Consider the following 25,052-nt stretch of genomic DNA (forward strand, 5'->3'; position numbering starts at 1 on the left):
AGTGACAATTTGTTTGTTTTTTAATATCATTCCTAGTTTCCTTTACAGCCAAAGTTTGGTTTGTCATGCAATCATTCTGGTAGACTGTGTTGTGTGACAAGACCAAACAATTGCTGCAAGGGAGACTACATCATTACAGCACAAGTCTCTAATTTTGTGTCCATGCAGTCTTTCTGATAATGATATCTTAATATTAAAAAACAAATGAAAGATGGCATACCATACATGTGTATGCCATAAAAATGTGTCAGAAAAATGTGCCTCCCGGTTAGCTCAATGGATAGAGCGCTGGACTGTTGTGCGGGAGGTCGAGGGTTCGAGCCCCGGCCGGACCAACACTCAGGGTCTTAAAATAATTGAGAAGAATATGCTACCTTTCTTTAACATCAAGAAACGGTTAGATATTCTAGTTTTCTCGGATAGGGATTAATAAATGGAGGTCCCGTCTCCTGCAGGGTTAGGGGCAGGAGACGTTAATTTCCCACGCGCGAGATTATTGTGTGATGGATGTCCTCCCCTGGGGTGGGATGGGTGGGTATGGGATGGGTGGGTAACAGGACCACCGTTGATACCAGTGTTTAGTACACTGAAGGGGCTATCCTGTATAAATAATATATACTACTACTACAGAAGAGGTAGCTACTGCTGCTTTGCAAAGTAACAAAATGTCACTGTTAAGTAAATACAAGATGTCATATCAATGGTGGACACAGAGATGAGAGGCATCGATCTTCAGGCCTGTTTGGAACTGGTTCTTGTAGACTTCATTCTAATCCTTTGCAAGTAGGGTCTTCTTTGCTACAATGAAAATGTCCATAAGTTGGTAATTGCTGTTAGTAACAGTTATTAGATCTTTCTTGCCATTGAAGATGATTTTGAGAATTTCCACTAAAAAGCTAGTTTAATAAATATTAAACCAGAAAATGTTAAGAGATCACAATCTTATGTTCTCTTGTCCAGTGGTAAAGTATGTCCTGTAAAGTTTCTTCTCTTTGAAAAATTGACATAATTATTATACATTATAATAATAATAATGATAATAATAATAAGAGTACTGATAACATACAGTGATAACATCAGGGATGATGAAGATCCATTTTGACAATTATTATGAAAATTAATGACAACAATGATAATGACGATGATGATGAGAGTTATAATGACATTGATGATATTGAAAGAACTCAATCAAATACGCTCAAAAAAGGCCCACGTCAGACAGCTAGCAATTGTAACTCTCTAAAATGATAGGTAATGGAAATACTTTCTCAAGATTAAACCTACCTTCACCAGTGAAGTCAATTCTCACATCATCTCCAATTAACATAAACGGAGCCCACTGGGAAACTTTGGTAAAGCCGTTATTTCTCATCCACTTCATGGCCAGGTGTAGAGACTTACTGGCAGTTTCTCCGCCAGCAAGGTGTGCGTAGAATTGGTTCATGAATTGTTCTGTTGTTGTGTCCTCCAGGGCCCACCGTGCAACTAATACCGAGCGAGCACCAGATCCAAGGAACGCACGAGCAATTCCAACCACGCCTTCAAAATTGATTTGACCCTTGCCACTGTGACAACAGCTAAGTACTACCAGTTTAGCTCGCAGTTGAACTTTTGAAATATCCTCCATGGTTAGAAGGTAGTCGTCTTCTTGTGGAAGACCAGTGCTCTCAGTTGTGCGATTGGGAGCCAAGGCAATTTGTCCTCTTTCTGCATTACCATGAGCCGCGATGTGGATTAGAGTTACTTGATTTATTCCGTCAAGTACCGCCTGCTTTGTTGCATTCTCTCCTATCAAGGGCTGAACGCCCATCAGTCTTCCAACCATTTCTGCTTCCTTTCTTGCACAAGCTAATGCTGTGATGTTCTTGCGAGCTCCTCTGTACAGCACCTCGCCAACTTCAGGGTCGCCCAGTATCAGCGCACCGGCAAGACTGTGATAGTCCGCTGGACTGTTTTGAATGAGCTTCAGAGTCGTCAAAGAAGGGGCGATACGGATCCTAAACTTTTCTGTTAGAAATTTCTTGCCAGCCTCACGCAACGCTGCAAATGGGACTCGGTACATGGACCGCTCGGGGACAATGATGATTTCAGACCCAGTAAGTAAATTGGCCACAGGAGCGATAATCAATTTGTAAAACAAATGAAGATCCTTGTCGGTTTCTTTGGTTTCATTCACTCGGGAAGAGATTTGACTTTCATCACGGTTATCGGTGTCATCCAAGGATCGATCTTCACAGAGCTCTTTGGGTAAAATACCAAATAAACGGAAGCTTTTGTTGAAAAGATCATCCAAATCAACAACATCCTCGGCTATCAGAGTGGGGATATCAGCTTCTTCTTCCTCTGAGAAGTACGTGTCGTCATCCGGTTTGAAAATCGCAGCACGAACGCTTCTTCCGGTATAGGTAAGGTACAGGTAAGTACAGTTAATTTCGTGATTGATGACTTTTTCAATCCCGAACAATGATTGTAAATCAAGTGGAATCGGATTTACTTCAACAAAGTACTTGGCTGCCATCAAATCTGCTAATGCTCTAGCTCGGCCTAGTTCTTCCGCAGAAAAGCCCATGTGTGGATTTCCTGAGGCAAAAAGTATGCAGCTTAACAGCTTGTAAAATCGACACTGCTCCAAAATACCAATTGAAAACTGCTCATTGATTTTATTGAAATTTCGACACTTTTCAAATAATTGAATGCATTGGGAAAGGTACGAATGTGCTTCCTGAGTCTTTGAGAGTAAGAACTTAACCAACACGAGACTGATAAGGGAGCTTAACGTGATGTTTATCTCTTCATGACTGCTGTCTAATAAGAGCGCCCTTTCAAGGTATTCCTCAGCCTTGATGAATTCACCAAGAATTGTAAGTATTCGTCCTAACTGTTGATAAATCACAAATACATCTACTCTTTTGCCAGTTTCTAAAATGGCCGCAAGTTCTTTCTCCAGATACTCTAAAGCCTTTTTATGGTCTCCCAGCATGAAATAAAAGTGTGCTTGGTCCTTGTAACAAGCTGCTAATTCTCCTCTTCCGCCACTTTCCACCCTGATGTCTTGTGCTTTCTGAAAATATTTATTTGCCGTTTGATTCTGTTTAACACTTAGAAAATAACGTCCTAGTCTGCTGTAACATTTTGCTTCCCTTTCTTTGTCGCCAGTCTCTTTAATGAGGAGGAGCGATTTCTCGAGATATTCATTTTGGCTCTGAATGTCACAGATTGATCCAGACAACTCTGCCAGATTGTCGTACACGTCTGCTTCTAGTAATCTGTCACTAGTTGCTTTCGTGATATCCAATGCTTTCAGTAAACCTTCCTTTGCCTCTATTAATTTACCTTGGACTGTGTTCACTCTTGCCAGCCATAACCTCCAATATCCTTCCTGGTGTATGTCGCCAGAGTCTCGAGAGATGACAAGAAGTTCCTGGCCGTATCGTTCTGCATTTTTAAAATCAAAGATCTTGAAGTGTGCATGGAACAACAATGTAAGGATCGAAGAGCACCTCGATTTGAACGCGTTTTCTTCAAGCCACTCTGAATTGTTCCAAAGTAAAATCAAGCATTCTTCGCATAACTCGATCCCTTGTAGAGAACGGTAGGTTTTTAGAAGGAATTTGGCAACAACAAAACCGGTTTCGATGGCTTGGAAGTCTTTGATTATGTTGTCCATCACTGCATGGCTTTCCCTGTTAATTTGACTGAAAAAAACACGAGAGAAACTTACCGTGAAAAAAAAGGTTACTGAAACTGAAAGATGTTCAGTAAATGTGTTTTTTACACATAAAGTTATAATCTGAAAAGATAATTAAGAGCAGTTTTAATTGGCTCCAGTCAAGATTTTTCGATTACATTTACAACGGAGAATGTAGAAAGAGTATTGTGGAATTTCAGTATGGTTTTTAATTAGACTCTTAAATGTCATATTAAAGAATAAAAGTAACTGTACGAGGTTGAGAAAAATAATTGATTTGCGAGCCACTGCAAAAAAAAATTAATTATGTTTATATGTTGGTTTGATGGCTACCTATGTCTGTTTATCCTTTACAGGGACAGTCTATTCGCCTATGGCCGAACGCGTGAAATACAGCCTGGATGGTGTTTCAGTCCATTTGAAGATACACTGGAGAATATGAATTGCATTCTGTATTTACAAGCATAAGTACGAAGTAGGTTAGTGTTCAAGGCTTTTCCATTAGTCACTGTTAGCAACTTCGAATATTCAATCCTGTCCGAAATGTTTGTTTTCTCGTGTTGCAAGAATTATTGTCGCAAGAAATTGTAAGACCCTTATTATAGTTCTGTTATAGTTGTGAGTATAGTTAGTTTTGAAGTACTCTACAGAAGGTACTGTAACTATATCAAGTATTTTTTTCAAAAAGGTCTTAACCGTTTTTTTCTGTAAACAGTACTTGAAAAAGGAATAATATTTAGAGTCGCTATTAGTATCATTAACGTAGTATTTATGTTTTTTTTGCTTTGACAAATGGCTCTGTATAATGAACTTTCGATTTTATTGATTTGTATTCGTAAGACCACTTGTTTTCACCTGACACCATAACATAACAATTTCTTATGTGGACGACTGATAGAAATCCTCCAATCCATATTGGACGGGAAGTTTTCCGTTGAGTCAAGACACCTACAATATTTATTTAATATCGCAACGTCAGACTGAACAAACCAAAATAATTAAAATGAACTGATATGTATGTTATAAATCAGATTAAACGAAATAGGTTTGCCATTCTCGAGTTTAGTTTGATCAGAGCGCTGTTGTCAATTCATCGATGGCTGAACCATCAGGAAAAAAAACTCAGCTCTGGTTACAAACCTATAAACACCTACGGACCACGACCAACCCTCAAATCAACACATTCTGAATTGCGATTCACATTTCGTTACGGTAGATGTTCATCCGAGTGAGTTATTTGATTATTTCCAATGCCTTTCTTTGAAATTCAAACTCGACCTGCATAAATTCATCCTCTCAAGTGTCAAGTGCCAAACGTGACTTCACGTTGGACTATTGCAGATGGTCATCTTGTTGTTTATAAAAAGAAGTGAACTGTTTTTAGTGTCTTGATCTTGTTTCGCAGATCAAACCAAAGGGAATGAAATGAAATGTCATGGGAAGACAACTCTCCAAGTTAGGACCAAGTTTAGAAAATTCTTACCCGCTAAAAAGTAAAGAAAAATTAAGTCGTGTTAAAGCTTCGATTCAATCCAGACACGCGAGAGGAAGGACTCAAATTTTCTTCCCTCAGGGGGTATTCGAGGTTTTGAAACAATCTGTTTAATCTACCTGAAAGATTTGAGCGCGGCTATTATTCTCCTACTATCTTAAATATTACGGATTATTAAAAACTGGATCATCGGATAATGCAATTCAAGACTTTTTATTGGCTTAACCATTATGGTATACGAGCCAATATCTGGAGGCAGTGTGGCCGAGTGGTTAGAGTGTCGGACTTGTAATCCGCCGCTCCCGGGCTCGAGTCCCATCCTGATCACTGGATCTGTTTCACGGTAGCCCCGAGTTCAGATCCTTGGCCACGCTTGTAAATAGCCAACTGGTTTGTCTCCGACCGTTTGAGATTCTTAATGTTGTTATGTTCAATTTAGACCATTTGTTTTATTTGTTTGCAAGGACCACAATGGAAACTACTGGTTCACCAGTAATTGTGTAATCCTATAATATGACTTTTTTTTTTTTTTTTTTTTTTTTTTTAATATACCATAATCTACAAATATGGTAAGCGTACGCGTCAGCTTAAAATTAAAAGGGAGCTAAAAAATTTGTCTAATATAAAGATTTGTCTAATATCTTGGGGGCGTTTTTAATAAGACAATTATTCCACTCACGCTTGTTGGATATGAGATGATAATAGCCAACGAGCCAACGCGCGCTCGTGGAATAATTGTTAATTATGAGTCACGTGACGTCATCCCACAGGTTCTATACCTCATATAAATAGAGAGGCAAGACCGATACAACGTAGATAAGTACATTTTAAGACGGAGCACTATATTTCGCCTGGCCAAACCAGCCTTCTTCAGCTGCAGTGGGAATTAACAGAGAATTGGGGTGATGCTTCATAGATAGCTGTATGATGTAACAGCGGAAATGTAAAACTAATTTGATTGACAATGAGATAACAATAAAAATAGAAATAGTGAGCAAAAATAGAAATGAAGTAAGGTAAATTGGATAAATAACTAGAAACTAATACATTTCTTCGCGAGCGTTAAGGCCATCTGGATAAATAGTGTTGCCTCTTGAAATTAAAAAAGCTTCCCTGGCCTTGCGTATCGAGTCTCTCTTGGAAAACACTTTTTCGATGGCGATTAGCTCCATGTCGTGAGCAGAGTGGTTAGGAGAGGAAATGAAGTGTTCTGCCGCTGTAGTAGGTTTAGATTTAGAGTTAGGTTTATCATTGGTACGGCGGTGTTCATTAAAACGGTCTTTTAAACGTCGTTTAGTTTCTCCTATGTATTGTAAGTTACAGTGGTTACACTGAATTAAGTAGATAAGGTTTTTAGTGTCACATGTCAAGTGAGATTTAATGAGACGTGTTTCGCCGGTAGAAAAAAAGGTATAGTTAGTAAGACCGTCAGAGATATAGGGGCAAGTAACGCAGTTTCTACCACAACGGAAAGAGCCGGGGGGGGGGGGGAGTTGAGGATGGGAAGTGGTAGAATTAGAGGGGAGTTTGGCTGTTACCAGTGTGTCGCGAAGGTTGGGGGAGCGTCTGAAGGCGACAACTGGCAGCTGAGGAAAAGCTTTTTTGCAGCGGTTAGAAGACTGCAGTAGATGCGAGTGTTTTTTGATGATGTTGGAGATGTGAGGAAGCGACGGGTTAAAAGTAGTTATAAATGGAATACGGTTAGGTTTTTTTACGTCTTTAGTTTGTAAGGTGAGTGTGCGGGAGATGTCAGCGGCGCGTTGTATTTGTTTGGTGACGAATTTATGGCTGTAACCTCGTTTGAGAAGGTATGAGGTAAGTTGAGCGGCGCGAGTCTCAAAAGCTTTATCTGTAGAACAGAAACGTCGTAGGCAGAGTGCTAGACTGAACGGAATGGCTTTTTTGGTATGTAGTGGATGGCAAGAAGAGTGCAATAGATACATATGTTTGTCTGTGGGTTTGGTGTAGAGGTCAGTGGAGATATTATCGTCGGTGGTTAAAGAGACACTTACGTCAAGGAAAGCCACATTAGTGGAAGAGTGTGAGCTGGTGAATTTGATGCTGGGGTGGATATTGTTAAGATAATCGACGAAAATTTTTAGGTTATCTAAACCTTCGGTCCAGACCATAAAGATATCGTCGATGTATCTAAACCAAGTGTGGGGTTTACATGGGGCATTTTTCAGCCTAGAAATTGATTGTTAAAAACTTGTTATTTATTTTGAGAAAAAATCAACATTAAAGAAGCTGCTTGTAGAAACCTCATTCTGCTCATACAGAAGGAATGCTTCACATTCTTTAAACAATAATTAGTGTGTTAAAAAAAATAAGTAGATAAAACAGCGAACAAAACAAAAAAAAAGTCAAACATTTTTTTTCATAACATCATCGATCGAAAATGTTGTTTTGTAACGTCAGGGGCACTTAAGTTCATCCAAAATGTTTGGAGCCTTGTTTCTCGAGGAACGTAAACTGGGTATATAAAACTACGTAGACGTATTGATAGCATATATGCGAAAATTTCCTGGAGACTAAAATGAAAATTTAGGATATCATTGATCGGATCATAAATCATACTCACAAAAATTTAGGTTTTGGCCGCATTGCGTTATAGAAAGAAACTGACTGCGTTTTCAGATTCTGAAAGAAATAAGAAAATGAAGAAAATCAAACGGGAATAAGAAATGTGCATGAGTTTGCCTATTAAACAACTTTCAAATGGTCATAAACCTTTTTCTGTGCTGTGACGATCTATGTCGAAAAGTTACGTTTCCGAAAGGGAAATTAAAGACAGAGTTATTTGTTCGATCGATGATGTATCATCACGTAAGTGAATTTACAAATCCGTTCTCTATCATGACAAGGAAATAAAAATCAGTCAAGCATGTTCCCTTGTAATGGGAAAAATTGTTTTAAATGAATATCTTTCTATAGGATCTTATTGACATTTTGTTTCCTTCTTTTTTTATCTTTCTAGAGATGTGTATAATCATTACTAAACTTTTGCATTTTCGCGTAACGAATGTTTTTAGAAATAAAGCTTTCTGTAATGGATGAATGCAAAGCACCCGACGGGCATTCGTGAACATAATCAAATTTTTGTTGAGCAGATATGCGTTTGCGTGACTTACCACAATTTATTGCGTGACTTACATAACTTGCTGAAAGTGTTCAATCTTTGTCACGTAAATCATGTAGAGGTTCAGTCCATTCCCATATAAAATTTAGGGTGTGTAATAATGTCTGTTATAAATCATGTACGAAATCATTGATGTACAAATCTTGGTGTAAAATGAAACCAAAAGGCTCTCAAATAGAATATTACCGAAGCAAGCGGTCGATGTAAAATAACTTGACAAACAGGAAACTAGAGACTTGATGAGTTGAAAATTACTCGGTATGAGCAAACGCCAGTCTCTACAAATTAATTAAACGTACATTTTTTGAAACTTAACCTCCTCGTCAGAGTCAAGTCCTTTACTCTGATGACTGGTATGATAACCTCCGCTCACTTTGGATTAGCGTCAGTTCTCCCAACAAACTTCCTTTTCAGGTCTACTCTAAAAGGGAAAAAAAAACAATTAAAAAATGTCATCATTTAATAAATTAGTGTAATCTTCTGAATGTTGATCATTTCATAGACGAATAAAGAGTAGTAAATCATAGCCATTGAGAACTCTTTTAACAGTCCAAAAGACTGCATACCAAGTATTCTTATGGGCTAAAATTCCATATTTCGTCTTTATCGCATCCGTTACAAAGTTTCATTTGACAACGATAAAAAATACAACAACAGCAAAAAAAAGACAACTTAGCATGCTTCCAAATTCTCTAATTTAATTTACTGAAATAGAATTTCATTGAGATAAACACAAATTGATATCATACCTGGAGCTGACTGTTAGATCCAAGCTTAAGCTTTATAAAGATGTGTTACAGATCAGACTTCAATCTATTTGTGTTATATTTCCTCTCCGCACAATTTCAGTACAATATCGAGCGACGGGATTTAACGAGTGGGGTGCTGTCTTGATAAAGCGCTTAATTCTCTCAAGTACTTTAAAAGGAAATCTACGGCAGTGCAGACGGGAGAATTAATAATCAGATCCTGCTACCGAAATTGTAACGACGTGTCATATAGGGAAACTCACATCTGGTTGGAAAATGAAAGCACTCCAGCATAACTACTGATGGAACCATCGCATACAAATAGCTTCCAGTGTAAAGAATAGAAAATTCCTGCACTTACTGGTTTCGACCTTGTTGTCATGATAAACAGAACGAGAGATTAAAAGAAGTGGTATACTCAGGTTCTTAAAATAACCGAATTAAGAGCCAGAATGAGTTGCCTTTGGTATGACATTTGCTATTAAATAGTTAGACGTTCTAGTTTTCTCAGGTATGGACGATAAACTGTAAGTCCCGTCTCCTGCTTCTTCTCCATACTGGTTAGCACAGTGAACTTGTTTAAAAAATTCCTAAATTGTGGCTCCTCAGCGATGAAATTTCATTTCAAAAAAATGTAAAGTGCTCAATGTAGCCTAGCCAAGGTGTTGTAAAGCGCATTACAACATATTAATGTACATAAATGAATCATCACGATAATAAAATTTCATAGAAACAAGATTTCCATGTTAAGAAATGAAAGCCGGCTTAAACCAATCACATTGAACGCATTGCATTGGCGTAAGTTGTTCAGAATTTCGACTCTCCCTCCCCTCTCCCTCTAGACCAAGGTGTAAATTAGAAGTCAGTCCATTAAAAAGTTAGTTATGATGGCGAAAGGTACAGTATAGTTAAAATCACGCTACATGCTTTTTTGACTTCATCAAGCTCCGAGCGATTTGTTTTTGAAATTTACATTTTGGTGTCAACCTTTTCATGGTCATATCACATTTGAAGGTTGGGTTTGTTCACTTGATGTTTGATAAGTTGTTGCTCAATTACGTCGTAATTCTCTAATTTCCGGCGCCTGATTGAGGAAAGAAACCATATGGAGCCATTTTAGCAACAAATAAAGCTTGCACCTAAATCTGCATGGGCAGGATCCATGAGTAGGTTATTTAGTTACGATAGTGTTCAATAATTCCCATTCCCCTCTTGGTCCCCTTGTCCGTCTTTCCCTTCTTTTTATTTTAATGTGAAAGACTGGGAACCAGTCTTAAAACCACGTTTTCAAAATGGCGGAACACGATCTCACTGCCCGAATGGGCTGTTTTTTAGATCGACATCTGGTGTTTCCCTTGTTAGAATTTCTCTCTGTTAAGGAGGTAAGTGTTACTTACATCGTTCTTCCACTGATTCGTGATCTTTTACTGACTCTTATGGTGAAGTTATTGGGAAATAGCTGTCCATTTTCAAAGTTAAAGCTCGATGAATAAATGTCTCTTTCTCAGACGATTTTAAGCTTACAATCTGTTCCTATCTCAACTTTTGTCTCGTAACTCAGATTTACGATGAAAAGGAATTGCTCAAAGGGAAGCTAGATCTTCTTAGCAACACAAACATGGTAAGAAATCGGAATCATAAACATAAAAACAATTTAATCATTTGACTGGAGGCTGTTGATGTCGAAGTCATTCTGTGTATACCCAACAAACTGTATCCTCCAAAACCTTTTAGATCTTTCAAACTTATTGATCCTACTGAAATGCACGTTAACTCCAAAACTATATGGTACGAACGCTAAAATAACATATATGTACTTAGGAAGCTTACTATTACTGTAAAGAAGAACTCGCATCTATACATATGTGTTCTTAATTATAACAGTCAGGGAAAAAGTGTTTTGAATAATTTTGAAGCTGGTTCATTTTTTCAGAAAGAGGAAGTAACATTTCTTGGGTGTATTTGGTTTTAAACTGTGTCAAGTTGTGAACCCAAAAATCTGGCAAAGAATCACAATAAACTCCTCAGAAATTAAGAAATGAGTGCATTATTTTGTGCTTTGTTGAGTCATAGCACTCTAACTTTCATTTCATTCTTGAGAGAATTTCACAAAACTGAAAGAGGACATTAAGGATCACTCTAGCTTTAAATGATTTTAAACTAGAACATACCCATACATATTGTCTTCCTGTACAAAGTTTCCAGCCATTTAAACTGTAAGAACACTGTACCCATAATAAAAGATATTCTTTGTCTTGATTGATCAGGTTGATTTTGCCATGGATGTATTCAAAAATCTCTACCCAGACCAAGATGTTCCAGAAGGTTTGTTGGTATTGTTTGATAAAAACTGAGGAGTTTGAGAACTACGTATAGATTTTGTGTATTTAGGCTTTTGAAACTCATTTGTCTTACTTGAATTACAAACATCCAAAAATAGAATTACCCTGAAAAATTAAATCTCTAGTTTACTTTCTTCTGTAGAGCTTGTTCAAAAGAGAACAGAAGTTGTCACACAACTGAAATATCTTCAGGCTCAGACAGAACCCATTGTGAAATGTTTTGAGGATCCAGAGTTTAATAATCAGATGCAGACAACGAGGTAAAATTTAATGAGAGTACTTAATGCAGTGGTAAATGTTGTTTTTTTTTTTAAATGTTGTCAGCTTATATGTTAAATTTTATGTTTAACCTCGGTTTAATGCTTATACAGAATTATAGTGGCTGAATGAGCAATATCAAGGCTGTGCTCTGAGGAAAATTGAATGGAGCCCAGTGCTCTGAAACTGTGAAATCCAGGGTCCCCAGCATATGCTTTGCATGAAAAAACTAAAATTCCTGAGTTGCCCAAGAGCAAAAGTAAGGTGCCAAGGGCCACTGGGTGCTGCTAGACCACAGCCTTGAATATGAACTGTTGAATTTCGTTATCCACTTGATTATCTAGTTTTTGTCAAACTCAGATAAACCAAAAGTTGGAAATTATTGAAGAGCATTGTTAGTACTAGCTTACTCAAGCAGGTTTGCAAAAATAGGAAAACCAGCTCATTTCCCTGAAAATATTGCTCTAAGAAAAATCTATATAAAACTATGTACTAGGCAGTTTTTTGTTGAATCAGATGTATATAATTATAATATCCTTCAAAGGGTCTAAGTCATCATATGTTGGTGAGACAATGTTAGTTAAACATTATATCCAATCATGAAATTAGCAGAACACTGAAAAATATGACAGAACAAATATGATCAGAAAATATACAATGGCCGGTACAATTTTAATTTTTTGTTGCATTCTACAAGAAAACCTCGTAATCTTATAAGCAACTTTTAGTTAGTTTATTTAAATATTCATTCATTTTTGACAGAGACGGGCGACAACTGTTTGAATACCTGGAAAAGAACCATGGGGTTTGTATATTTTCTTAGCAATTAATATAGCCATTACAATTACTTTCATGATACTGACTAGAATCCAGATCAAATGCCATGTCTCTATTTGCCCAGGAGTTTACACAAAGTAGATTCTTTACAGTTACTTTGATAAAGGCAACATCTTTGTGCTTCACACAAATTCTGTTGCATCATTACTTAGTTCCTATTAACCGAGCGGGAGGTCTGTATGGGAGAATCTTGACTGAGGTCGCCAGTACAGACCGAACGCAGTGAGGTCTGTACCAGCGACCAAGATCAAGATTCTCCCATACAGACCGGCCTAGCTTGGTTAATAAGATGTTTACTATATGGCTGTGTCTTATATGTCAATTTTTATATTCTTTGTACCTTTTTTTCTAGACCAGTCTAGATGCTGGTCTAGATGGGAAAATCTAGACTGCCTTCAATATTGATTTCAGCCAATCAAATTCGTGAATTTGGTAGTTCCCAGTCCTTGTGAGACACAGCCATACAATGAAATGTTTTAAAATTTATTAAGGTGAAGACTACAGGCTTTCTCTGTAAGTTGCAGTGTTTTTACCCTGTAACTCCCATGAGTGACCGAGACAGAATTTCTCCTTACAACATCAATACAGTGTCAAGCAGACAAGTGATGAGAATAAAGAAAATTATCAACAAGTGGAGTTTTAGTTGATTCAATACCAAATTCTCCAAACTTGCATGATAAGAATTGTATGGCAGACAGTAAGGAGAATTTGTAAGAAGATCGTGGGAGTGAAAGGGTTAGTAAGAGGTTTGGGCTTCCTTGTGACGCAAGTCAGATTTTTTTTCCCTTTTACCTTAGGTACAAGACTAGAATGAGCTGTCTCAAAACTTACTGAAACTTTTGTCTGATCTGTTTTCAGATTGAGCCAGAAATGTTGGACACATTGTACAAATATGCAAAATTTCAATATGAGTGTGGAAACTACTCTGGTGCTGCGGAATACTTGTACTTTTATCGTGTACTTGTGAGTAATCTCAGAACTTAACATTGAAACTTCATCAGTTATTTCCCCTACAGAACAAGACGCCTGAGATCAAATGTAGCGATGCAATACAGTACCTCAAACAAGCTGAGTTTGAGGTTTGCACTGTAAATTGCAGCTACTGTTTTTTTTTTCCCTTCAGTTTATAACCATGCACTTCGCAATTGGGCTAGAAACTTGTGGGAAAATGATTAAGATCCATAACTTACAGTCTGGCCTGAGAACAAAAGGCTAACAGGATTTGATTTATCTCTATGTATTATGTCTTGGCTGTGTGTCTGATGGGTTTGTCTGAAACACAGAAGCAAAAGGAAATTGGAATAATTCTTTAGTCATTAATGCATTTTAAGATACTATTGAAAGGAAACAATATATTTTAAACTTTGTTGGCCGTAGAAAGTTAAGATCAATTGGTGAAAGATAAAGAGAGATTTTTATTGATAACAAAAACAGCTTTATATTCAGTTTTGCTTGCTAAATTGACCAATCACACTCTTGTGGTCATGGAGAGATACAACACCATTTATTTTCCTTACAGGTTCCTGGGAATGATGATAGAAATACCCTGAATGCTCTTTGGGGCAAACTAGGTTCTGAAATCCTCATGCAGAACTGGGAAACTGCACTAGAGGATCTGAACAGGCTAAAAGATGTCATTGAGAGTAACGTAAGTATTCCTCTTCTCTTAATTGGTTGATAAACAGTTTATCAGTAAAACCAGAAGATGTCTTGAGTAAATAATATATTATGGCATTTAGATGTAGATCAATATGCTTAGACCTGCGACATTTGCTTAATTTGGTCTTCTGTTAAATTTACTGTCCCTTGAAAGGCTGAAGCAAGCTAAAAAAGTTTCAAAATGTCAATACCATCTTTTTCTGTCCCTGTTTCACTTTTAAATTTTGTTCCCAAATTAGAAAAAAAAAAGAGTTGTTGGTTTACACAGTCATGTTTCAACATTCTCATGTCATTCTTAGTTGAATAACATTTAAAAAAAATTGTTATCGTTCTTAAAAAAGTGTTATTGCTGTCATTCAATTACAGTGTTAGATTACTGGTATGCTTTAAAGATTCATGAAGTGTTGTTGTTTGAAATTATATTAAAATCTCATATAACAAAATAAAAAGTTAATTTTTAAAGGTGCTTGTATAATTTTATGGAGTCTCTCTTTTAAAGAAATGAACAATTAAGTTTTTTTGCACTTCTTCTTCAGAATCAGGCTGGAACACTCCAACTGCTGCAAGAAAGAACATGGCTTATTCATTGGAGCTTGTTTGTGTTCTTCAACCATCCAAAAGGAAGAGATTTGATTATTGATTTGTTTCTCTACCAACCTCAGTAAGTTTATGTATAAAGGATATCAGATCTTCACTGCGACCACAAACAATGCTGTTCAAAGCCAGCAAAGTTGATGTCTTGCTTCCCAGGAAAGCCCTCTTATCCTGGTGAAGTTAGCCTTTTCAGTCACTAAAGCAATCAAATTTAACCTTAAAAATATGTTATAGAGAATAAAATATAGGTTGTCACAAAGACAGAAAAACTCCATATATTGAAATGTTGTTTATGAAACGGTATGAATTTTTATGCCTATTAATGTTAGAGTGTAAAAGGTTAAATCTTGGACATACTGCACAGGTCTGATAATTTGATAATAAGTTTTCCAAGAATTTCCTCTTATTTTCTTTTTGTTTACCTTTTCATATTTAGATATCTCAATGCAATCCAAACCACATGCCCCCACATTTTGAGATACCTCACCACAGCCGTCATCACCAACAAGCGCAGACGAACAGTACTCAAAGACCTGGTGAAAGTCATTCAGCAAGAATCTTACACCTACAAAGATCCAATCACAGAGTTTTTAGAATGTCTTTATGTCAATTTTGACTTCGATGGTGCTCAGCAGAAGCTGAGAGAATGTGAAACAGTGAGTGTTTCTGTTGTTGCTGTTGTAAATAATCTATCTAATTGAAGTTATTTTGTGGTGCAAAAGAAGGCAGTTCATCAAATTTGGTATGAAATGGGGAAATATCCCTTGGAAATGAATTTTGTTTTCAGTCAGGAATGCATGCTCAACTTTTTCAAAGTGCCATCTGATTTCTTTAAATCAGAAAAGTCTTGATAAAAATACAGTTTTAGATGCTAGAAGAAAAAAAGAAAAACCACTGCCTTTTTTTAAATCTGCATTACCATATATTATAGCAGTGACCATGCTGCTTGTCTTTGAAATGAGCGATATGTCTGGCAATTGTTTTGAAGTTATGCACTATAGCTCACAAAATCTAAAGCCTACATGTACTTGGACAACCAAGGATAAATTGACAAATATTTATTTTTAGAAATTTAGTAGATTTTATGTGTCTCACTACAACTCAGGATGGAAAAAAAAAACAAATAAAAATGGCTCAGCTTGTTACAGACTACCAGTTACCAAACTGGTGATTTTTGCTGCAAATGAGTCACCAAAATTTTTCTCTCTGTGCTATGACAAGCAAAGTGGTCACGGCTTGGAGCACTGCACTTTCTGTAAGCGGCTGCAGATGGTGAATTAGGTGGCTGTGCCCAAAAGGGGCTGTAAGGCAAAATCCAAACTACTTATAGACTAAACAGATGGCAATGAGAGGCTAGTGACTAGCCTTTATGGGAACACTGCATAAACAAGCTTTGTCTGTCCTGATGTTTTTTTTTTTTTGCAGGTACTGCTAAATGACTTCTTCCTTGTTGCCTGTTTGGATGACTTTATTGAGAATGCCAGACTGTTTATATTTGAGACATTTTGCAGAATACACCAGTGCATCAGTATAAGGTTGGGAGTAAAGCAAAACTTGATTCATCTTCTTGATCTGTTTTGGTTAAAAATATTTAAGAACTAGTGGTTTATCATGTTCATGTATTTCTCAGAGTCATGCTATGCCAGTTGAAATTTGTGTCTTCTTGATCAAATTTAGAGGTAAATGTAACTGTTAGGGCAGGGAAGGTGTGAATCAGGTTTGAAATAACCCCATCAGATTGATCTTCGTGAACCTAATTTCATTAATGTTATTGGAGAAGAATTTGAAAAACCAAATATTAGAATTAAAGTAACTTGAGGCAAGATGTGAGTTAATTAGCATGATTTTTATATAAATGAACATCAATATCTCGAATTAACTTTTGATTTCTAATCAACGTCTCAAGAGGGTTTAAAGAGTTGCTAGATAAAACTGATTGAAGTTCATTTAAGTTTAATTTTTGAATGTTTTTGTTTCCACTTTTTTTCTTTTGATATGAAGAATCATATCAGGAATGAAGGGTTAGCATTGACCCGCAGACAATTTCATGCAGCTTTGCCTTACTACTGGCAATTCCTATATTGTTATTTGTTTTTTTTTTGTTTTGTTTTTTTCTGTCAACATTATTAACCTCTCTTTGGGACAATCTTGAAGCGCTCTTTGAATTGTTAATTTTAAAGTAACAATGTGATAGCACTGCTCCAATATGCTACAGATAAATTTACTAAAGCAATTAATTTAATGTTGCTTTCCTCTATTGTCAGCATGCTTGCTGAAAAGTTGAATATGACCCCAGAAGAAGCAGAGAGGTGGATAGTCAATCTAATCAGAAATGCAAGATTGGATGCTAAAATTGATTCTAAGTTGGTATGTCTAAGACCTGTTAACGAACACTGCACGTTCATAATGGAGTTTCGTTACCGTCTATCATGTCCCAGATACATCAGTCTATCTCTTGACCTTTGAATTACAAGTTTCTTGCCCTGTGGAAGAAGCTTTTATCTAAGTTACTCCATGCGAGATAAACTCTGATAATGTAGGCCACTGAGCTTGTGTGCCAGATAAGAAATGTTGCATAAAAAAACGCTGGGTTCAAAAATGGCCTTTGAGCATCCCTGTCCCCGTGCACTAGATACCATTCCCATCTTTTCCGTTTCCTTACTCCTCCTACCTTGGCCCCCATTCTCCCTGACCTCTTGCCCCTGACCTGTTCCCCCCTCCTCCCACCTTTTCTCTGCCTTTTCCCCCACTAGGTTGTATAGCCTAGCCTATTGGTGCCGCAGGACCTGTATTTTTCCACTCGGGTGAAGATTTGAGACGAGTCGGGGAGAGGTTTGCCAGGAGTCTGGAACCAATTATCAGTGCCACATGGAGACCCCTTTGCAGACTTTTCGCCGGCTTGGGTTGTTCAAGGCTTCATACTTTCATACTTACGCATGTGCAGGCTATGGGCTGTATTTCGCGTGATATATAACTCTCTCATGCTATTTTCATGAGCTGGAGAACTTTCACTGATCCCTTGTGGATTAAAAATATTGGGACTCTCATGTGCATCTTTTCGTGGAGATCACTTGTTTTAACCACCACCTTCTCTATTACAGGGTCATGTGGTTATGGGTACCCAGGCCCCCTCTGTTTATCAGCAAGTGATAGAAAAAACTAAGGGAATCATGTCCCGCACTCAAGAACTGGCTCGTAACATTGAAAAGAAACTTAACGTGGACAAGATGGGATATGATGGGGTAAGAGCCAGTTACAACATACTTATACTTTTGTTTGACTGTACTCCCATTTATTGTATGTTTTTTTTTTTTTTCAGTTTTGTCTTGTTCTGTTTTGTTTTTTTTTTTTGGAGCTTTTTTTTTATTATGGGTGGAACGCTTGTCAACATTCAATTGAAGATTATCCAGTTTTTTGTTATTAAGTTTTCTTTAGTTTTATGAGCTGCGCGATGTGATCGAGGAAAACCCCAGTGCACCCCCATTCTGTTTATAAATGTAGACTATCTGCAATACAAGAAACAGTTGTTTATCTGAGTTACTCCTTCAACACAATCATTAGATGGCGCCTTTAATGTCATTACTTGACGTCTTAATTTCTTTCTTATATTTCGTCTCTTTAGGGTCCGTGGGATGCGTACGACCCATCTGGATTCTTCAAGCCCTAAAACAACCTAAAAAAAAAAAACTTCAACTTTTTTAGCGCCAAGTTTGCGTGTGCGCCATCTGCAGACTGTTAGTTCATAGTACAATGTATTACAAATCATTGTTTAATGATCTCAAACCGGCACAAGAAACTTTATATACTCTTCTGAACTAAAAATTACATCTGGGGTAAGGGGTGCGGGAAAGGGCGTAAGGGGAAAGGGGGGTTAGGAAGAAGGCAGGGGGAGGTAGGTATCTTGTATGAGGGGGGGGGGTAGGGATACTGACCCTTAAAAGAGACCAGTCTGGGCCCCAGTGCATACTTTATTTAACTCCTGAATGATACCACTTTACGAGAAAACAAGTTGTAGCTAGCCACTGGCGAATGAAACATAACATTGCAACTCCAAATGACACCTTGGTTGCTGAGAATATTGGCCTTCCGTCCTGAACTCCCTCATGAAGACCAAAAAGAAGAAAAGAAGGGAGGGGTAACCTAGTCTACTCCACAGCTGTTCCTACGGAGGCAACATCCTAACATCCCCAGACTGTGAGGAAGAAGACGGGAGGCGTTGCACTGCCATCGAAAAAGTATCACCGCCTTCCCTGTAGTGTGAGATTTCCCTCTACCCCCTCCCCTAGGTGTACATGTATCAGAAGATTTACAGTTGAAAGTATTTATGAATAAGTCTGTTTGAACTATACGTAAAACTTGGTTAGCACTCTCAAAGTGCATAACGAATTAATCGCGAAAAATAGACAAATATACGTGGAGACTCCGCTCCGAAATGTAGTAACTTTTGTTTCAAATACCCAATTACGTTAACGCAAAAAACTCCCGACGGCCTAAAGTATGAGCCTGCGAGCAGGAAAACGTCACTAGAGCCGCTGCACGAGTGTGTCTTTTCCCACGAGTATGTGTGAGGCCTAGAGAAAAGCGAACCGGCGAGAGGTTTGCTACGGATCTGGCGCTGGTCATGAGGTGCTTTGTTCCTTTTTGTGATTGGTCTAGAAAGCACGCGCTACTTTCTCAACCAATCAGAGGCAAAAGTAAAACCAATCCCGACTTGGTTGCCCGCGCTTTAGGCAGTGTCCCTTCTTCTACTTTTGGTTTTTTCCGTTCTATTGATTGGTTGTTATTGTCATTCCTTTTCTGGAGCGCTATTGTTTATGGTTTAAAAGCTGGAGGCATCAATAAATCCGACAAAATGCTTGTTTCATCGCATAAAGTATTAACTTCGTAAGCAACGCGAAAGTAGTGTTCTGTGAATTTAAACTGCCTTTTCAAAGCTCAATGAGCGACACGTAGCTTCTGTTTGTTTGCATTTACACGCCAAAAATTCTGTTTAGGCTTGATTTCCACCGTCCACGAGTCCAATCTTCGTTCCTCCTTCACCACTCATTTCTTGAAGACAGGCAGGTTATCGAACTTCCCTTGCGCCCTCTCGGCAAGGCAAAATTCTTGGTTTCCAAACTCATGGTTTACACACTGTAGATAAATATTAAACCAAATTTTTGGCAGTGCATGGTGCAGGTGTTGCTCAGTTTTTGATGTGTATTGTAATTTTCAAAAAGTCGGGGCGTTTATATATTTATTCATTAATTTATTAATTTTTGGGCTCTTTCCAAGACTGTTGCATAACTTTTTTTCTCACAACCTTCATCCAACAATTCCATTAATTTTTATACGGAGAATACCGGCAGATTGTTGCGTGTATGTCAGAGCAGCACTCAAAGAGTCCTTGCATGGTGAACATGGTGCTCGCTGCTGTCAAAGTTTTCGAGAAAAGGTGCGATATTTTGGACGTTGAGAGCGAGATAAACCTGTTTTTTAGTGTGGTAAATATTTCATGATAGCTTTGCCTTGAGAGCCGAAAAATTTTTCACCTTTAAGCAAAATGTTTACCCTCAAGTAATGCGCTTGTTAAGATCCTGATAAATATATGTGAAGGAAGAGCTTTACTCCCTCAGCGCAAAATATCCAGCCCATTGCTTTTCTCCAGTTAGACATGCACTTTTACTTTTACGCTTTCAGTCTGCCAATAGTAGTCTTGTAAATTTTTTTCTTCATTGTACCTGCTGGGCCTAAGCCCTTCTCGATTCAGTCAAATGCGCATCTGCAAGGTGTTACTTTGTAAACTCCATATCATCTAATCTTGTCAAAGTACAGCTCTCATGGATTCGTGAGTTGCCCAGTCAGTTTAAACTGCGAGCGAGTAAGGGAAACGACAGTTAGCAATGATGTACGTCGCAAACTTGAGTAAAGAGGCCGGCGAATCTCTGCTATCACAAAGAAAACGTTGCGATGAAGGGACAACAGCACATCCATAGAAAACACATGGAGACCATGCAGGCAGTTTGAAGAAGAAAAAACAATTCTTGGATCATGTTGCGAACCAAGCAACGAGACAAAGACGATTGCTATCTCTTAATGAAAAACTGTTAGAATGACAAATTTTGCTTGTTTATGAATTAACATCACTTGAAATCATTCATTGGCTCGAATGCATGAAACGAACATGTATATCCCTTTTAATTAGTTGTTTGTGAGCATGTGATGTTAAAGGTGATATTTCCATCAGCTTTGAAGTAGATCTTTCAGCTTCATCAGCCTAATTGTAGCCGTACCCTACCCCCCCCGCCGAATCTCCTTGGCGGGAGGGAGGGTACGGCTACACGTAAGCTAATGCTCCATCTACTTGATGATAGATGTATCTTGGAACATTCAGCCTACATCTTTCAACTTCGTCAAAAAGTGAATTCAGTGTTTATCTTTTCATTCTTTACTATTTCTTTTTCTTTCTAGTCAATTCTGGCCTCTGGTCAATTCCTGCCTCGTTGGAGGTTTTTTCGCGCATTGAGATTTTCCTCGACTTAGAGTATACTAAGTGTACCCGTCTTTGGTTGACTGAAATGTAATAATTCTTAAAGGAAGAAAAAGGAATAGGAAATTATATTTTGTTGTTCGTTTGCTTACAAGGTTAATATTAACGGGACCATTGAATTGCATGCCGGCAATTCAGTCTTAGTCCGAGTTCTTTGTGCATCAGAAATTTTATCCTGACTGTGTTTTCCTTGGCCACTTTAAATTCCAATTATGTGTTCGACTTAGTTGAATTTTTATTACCAGTACTGTGAATTTCATGAAGAAAGCGAGCCAACTCTTATGAAATAACATCAATCTTGTTAAATTTTGATGAGTTGATGGATTTTAAGTTTTTCTTGGCATTTATCGTGATTATTGACAAACAGTTCGACGTTTATCCATATCTGCATTCATTCTCAGTACTAAGGACATTCTTCATTGGCGAACTTTGAGGTAAAAAGTGATCTGGTGCTTCGATCATGGTCAGAAACTGAATGTAGTGTGATAACGTTCTGGAATCTTCGATCATTTGGAACACATGCAAGTCAGTGAAGTCCATGTTGGAGCAAGCTTCTCTCGCTTTCGTGGTGCTAATTATTTATCTCGTGGCTGGAATGTGGGGAATATTCCTTGGCAAGGTTATTTTCGATCAATGTTTTGCAACTGCTTGAAACTCGAGCCGTTATTCCGAGATGCTGTCCAAGGAATCCGATGTGGTTTTCCTCGCTCTAAAGAAAGCAACATTCCAAATTCCAGAAGAATAGCCACCTAGTGGAATGTCTGTTGCTAAATTCCCATTTAATTCCCACAATAGAATGACTTTCCTTTGCTATCATGGCTTGATAACTTACTGATAGGCTCGACAGTGTATCAAACTAACTGACTGATTAGTATATTATCTGTCTGCCTGAATGACTGACTGGTTTTTTTGTTGACTGATTGAAAGAATTAATGAGTTAGTTGCTTATCTTTGACTGAAGGACAGACTGGCTAACTGACCTACTGATTGGCTGTCTAACGGACTGACTGTCCTATTAGGGACCTTAAGCAGTCAGGACGGCAACGCTATAGTAGACGTCGATTAAAAAATGAATTTCCACTTTTAATCAAAATTTCGAAAATGGCTGCATGTGCCTACCATCTCATACAGTGCCCCAACTGTTCTAAGTTTTAAAATGCACGTGCTGACCTATTGTTCTGCCAATTAGATCTTTTGTTTTTCCACGGCCTCGTTGCCGTCGCCGTCGCCGTCGTGGTTTGTTTAAGGTCCCTATTGTCTGACCGACGGACTGACTCACTAAATTACTTGTCATCGACTGAATGAAAGAGTGATTAACATTTGACTGGCTGACTGACTGACGGGCTTGCTGTGTGACTGAATTATTAAACTACTGAGCGAGTGACTGACCGACTGACTGACTGACTGACTGACTGATTGACTTATTGATTGATTGACTGGTTACCTGACAGGATGTCTGATTGAATTATTGACTGATTGACTTATTGACTGACTCAATGACTGATTGATTGACTTTTTGCCTGATTGACTTATTGACGGATTTACTTATTGACTGACTGACTGATCAGTTCAATGATTGACTGGTTAACTGACTGAGTGATCTACTGAATTACAGACTTATCGACCGATTGACTTATTGACTAATCGAATGATTGACTTATTGACTAACTGAATAACTGAATAACTGATTGAGTGAACTATTGACTGATCAACAGACTTACTGATCTGTTGAATGACTGACTTATTGACTGGCTGACTGAAATACATTCTACCTGGTCACCTATAAATGACTACTGAATGACACTCTGATCGACTGACTGTCTGATTAAGTGACCTATGGGGGGAGAGGGTAAGTTTCTAAAGAAACCGTGTGGTACTGCGTCGGTGGGGGGGGGGGAGGGGTAACAAGGTAATTTGGTTTTATCAATTTATTTTGATAAAAACAAATTACTAAGTGACCTATAGACTCTCAGCTCGATGAATGGAAATGATGGATTGACTAAGTGCTTGTTAATCGATCCAACCCAACGATTAATGACAAAGAAATAATCCAGAAACTACTAGGCTTGAGAACAATGAAACCAGTCGTGATCATCGGCTATTGTACAACTTGCCACTGGCCAGCTGACCGGATTTCCGATATTCCAAAGTATAGCAGAGAAAATATAATGCAAAGAATTTGATCATTGGTCAAAGAAACGGATGCCTGTTTTCTTTAATATTGAGAACATACTGCAGTTTCCTGATGTTTACTGATCGAAGCGGCTGCCAGAGGCGCCCGATATGCTGACATCTGTTCTCAACCTTACAGTGCACCCGTAATTCAGTCTCTGGGCTGCAAGTGGTCAGATATAAACTATATTCATATTCATATTCATACGCCCTGCTCAGTGTTGACTGGTTTATTCAGGGTCAGATCCTTAAAGATGAAGATCGCTATAATTGCAAGGAGTCGAATTCAGGGATTGTCATTCAATTGTAATCTATCATTACGAGTGCACGATGGCTGAGCATGTCAATAAAATTTTCGTTCAGTGAAACTGGAATCAGTCAATCAGACGGGAAAGCTAAAAAGGACAGTTGGTAACAATGTGTGCTTTAACAGGTGAAATAGTAAAGATCTTATGCTACATGCCACACTTCAGCAAGCGGTGACGACGCAAAGAATTAATTGGCAATGTTTACTCACCGATCAAAGTTTGTTTTTTTTTTAATGCTACAGACACCGCTCCTTCGAATGATAAAGTACATTACAGAGAGCCTCATTAAACGCCAAAAGTGGAAAATAGGTAAGAGAATAGTACTAAGAAACTTGATCGAGAAAAGAAAGTTGCATTCTACGTGTTTCTATAAACCAACATGACTATTTCCCCCAATAAATGTGTCAGTCGAAGAATAACAAAATATTAAGATTCCTGGCTTGGTTTCTGTTCCTTTGTTGAACGAAACGATCATGAGAATTAAAAAAATGTTGCAACTAGTTGCCTTAAATCTAGCTGATGAGCCTAACTTTACATACTTGTTTCTACCCTGCATTTAAATAAACCGATTGTTTAATGAACTGCGAGTGCCCTTTTCATCTGTGAGCCGTTGGAATAGAGCGTAAACGGCGATTCTCTTTCAAATGCGCTAGTTTGAAGTTCCACAATATTATTCTTGCACAGCATAGACAACCTTGCAAATTCTTAAGACTGAAGTTTTCCAAATGGGTTGAAAACTAGGTCGCGATGCGCCAGATTTTCCTCTAAAGGCAATCGTTTATATATCCATTTTCTTGTGGCTGTCCAGCTAGAAAACACTGCCCAATAAAATAAGCTTGCAAAAGCGCCAATGCTCCAATTAATCCAACTGCTACTGCAGCGAGAAAGATAGTCAATGTTCCGGTCATAACTCAACTTCGATATGTCCGCTCTCATATAAATCGATATGCTTGTGTTCTCCAATGTTTATTTTCCAAGGCTGGTCTATCATCTTTCTTTTCTTTCCATTTCGACTCGATTCGAATTCTGTGTCAATAGCGCGTCGTACTTGACAGAAAATCATCAATAATTGATTCCCACAGTAGCTAAGAGCTTTCTTTGCATCTCGCAAAGCATGTTGTGAGGTTGAAAGGGCGTGGTCGAACAACGAGGGATTTTCAGGAATTCTGATTTTCAGGACTTTCCAAAACGGTATAAAGATGGAAGGTTTTCTTCAGAGGGAGATAAAAGGCCAGAAGTCCTTCCTCATTTGAATTTCAACTGTTGCAAGCTAGCAAAAATATAT

The 25,052-nt window shown here is 38.0% G+C and overlaps 3 protein-coding genes and 1 long non-coding RNA gene across 4 annotated transcripts; 2 read left to right on the forward strand and 2 right to left on the reverse strand.

Moving 5' to 3' along the window:
• Nucleotides 1-256: 256 nt before the first annotated feature.
• On the reverse strand, nucleotides 257-3,667 carry LOC148718101 (uncharacterized). The gene is made up of 2 exons (XM_088742838.1): nucleotides 1,285-3,667; nucleotides 257-798 (listed from the first exon to the last, which is right to left on the reverse strand). The coding sequence occupies exons 1-2, from the start codon at nucleotides 3,665-3,667 to the stop codon at nucleotides 770-772; spliced, it is 2,412 nt and encodes an 803-aa protein (XP_088598964.1). The 3' UTR covers nucleotides 257-769.
• Nucleotides 3,207-5,884, forward strand: LOC148718102 (uncharacterized). Its single transcript, XM_088742839.1, has 2 exons — nucleotides 3,207-3,592; nucleotides 4,045-5,884. Exons 1-2 carry the CDS (start codon nucleotides 3,207-3,209, stop codon nucleotides 4,154-4,156), a joined length of 498 nt encoding a protein of 165 aa, XP_088598965.1. The 3' UTR covers nucleotides 4,157-5,884.
• Nucleotides 5,885-6,721: 837 nt separating this feature from the next.
• Nucleotides 6,722-9,377, reverse strand: LOC148718103 (uncharacterized). Its single transcript, XR_015994794.1, has 3 exons — nucleotides 9,069-9,377; nucleotides 8,619-8,740; nucleotides 6,722-7,820 (listed from the first exon to the last, which is right to left on the reverse strand). It is a non-coding gene; the product is annotated as an uncharacterized LOC148718103 (long non-coding RNA).
• A 944-nt stretch (nucleotides 9,378-10,321) lies between these two features.
• On the forward strand, nucleotides 10,322-19,622 carry LOC111336316 (eukaryotic translation initiation factor 3 subunit E). The gene is made up of 13 exons (XM_022942393.2): nucleotides 10,322-10,450; nucleotides 10,630-10,689; nucleotides 11,336-11,393; nucleotides 11,553-11,670; nucleotides 12,431-12,473; nucleotides 13,364-13,468; nucleotides 14,025-14,153; nucleotides 14,701-14,825; nucleotides 15,195-15,414; nucleotides 16,184-16,293; nucleotides 17,023-17,125; nucleotides 17,860-18,000; nucleotides 18,381-19,622. Exons 1-13 carry the CDS (start codon nucleotides 10,361-10,363, stop codon nucleotides 18,423-18,425), a joined length of 1,347 nt encoding a protein of 448 aa, XP_022798128.2. The 5' UTR covers nucleotides 10,322-10,360; the 3' UTR covers nucleotides 18,426-19,622.
• Nucleotides 19,623-25,052: the final 5,430 nt, after the last annotated feature.

Source organism: Stylophora pistillata, chromosome 13 (genome assembly GCF_964205215.1).
Source record: "Stylophora pistillata chromosome 13, jaStyPist1.2, whole genome shotgun sequence".
Lineage (NCBI taxonomy): Eukaryota > Metazoa > Cnidaria > Anthozoa > Scleractinia > Pocilloporidae > Stylophora > Stylophora pistillata.

What these genes read in the sequence shown, in the direction of transcription:
- LOC148718102 (XM_088742839.1), top strand. Translation starts at nt 3,207, where the DNA reads ATGTCACAGATTGATCCAGACAACTCTGCCAGATTGTCGTACACGTCT. An exon ending in TCGATCCCTTGTAGAGAACG is followed by an intron (nt 3,593 to 4,044) that starts GTAGGTTTTTAG and finishes TATCCTTTACAG; the next exon opens with GGACAGTCTATTCGCCTATG.
- LOC148718101 (XM_088742838.1), bottom strand. Translation starts at nt 3,667, where the DNA reads ATGGACAACATAATCAAAGACTTCCAAGCCATCGAAACCGGTTTTGTT. An exon ending in AATTGACTTCACTGGTGAAG is followed by an intron (nt 799 to 1,284) that starts GTAGGTTTAATC and finishes TTTTCATTGTAG; the next exon opens with CAAAGAAGACCCTACTTGCA.
- LOC111336316 (XM_022942393.2), top strand. Translation starts at nt 10,361, where the DNA reads ATGGCGGAACACGATCTCACTGCCCGAATGGGCTGTTTTTTAGATCGA. An exon ending in AGACCAAGATGTTCCAGAAG is followed by an intron (nt 11,394 to 11,552) that starts GTTTGTTGGTAT and finishes TTTCTTCTGTAG; the next exon opens with AGCTTGTTCAAAAGAGAACA. An exon ending in CTAAAATTGATTCTAAGTTG is followed by an intron (nt 17,126 to 17,859) that starts GTATGTCTAAGA and finishes TCTCTATTACAG; the next exon opens with GGTCATGTGGTTATGGGTAC.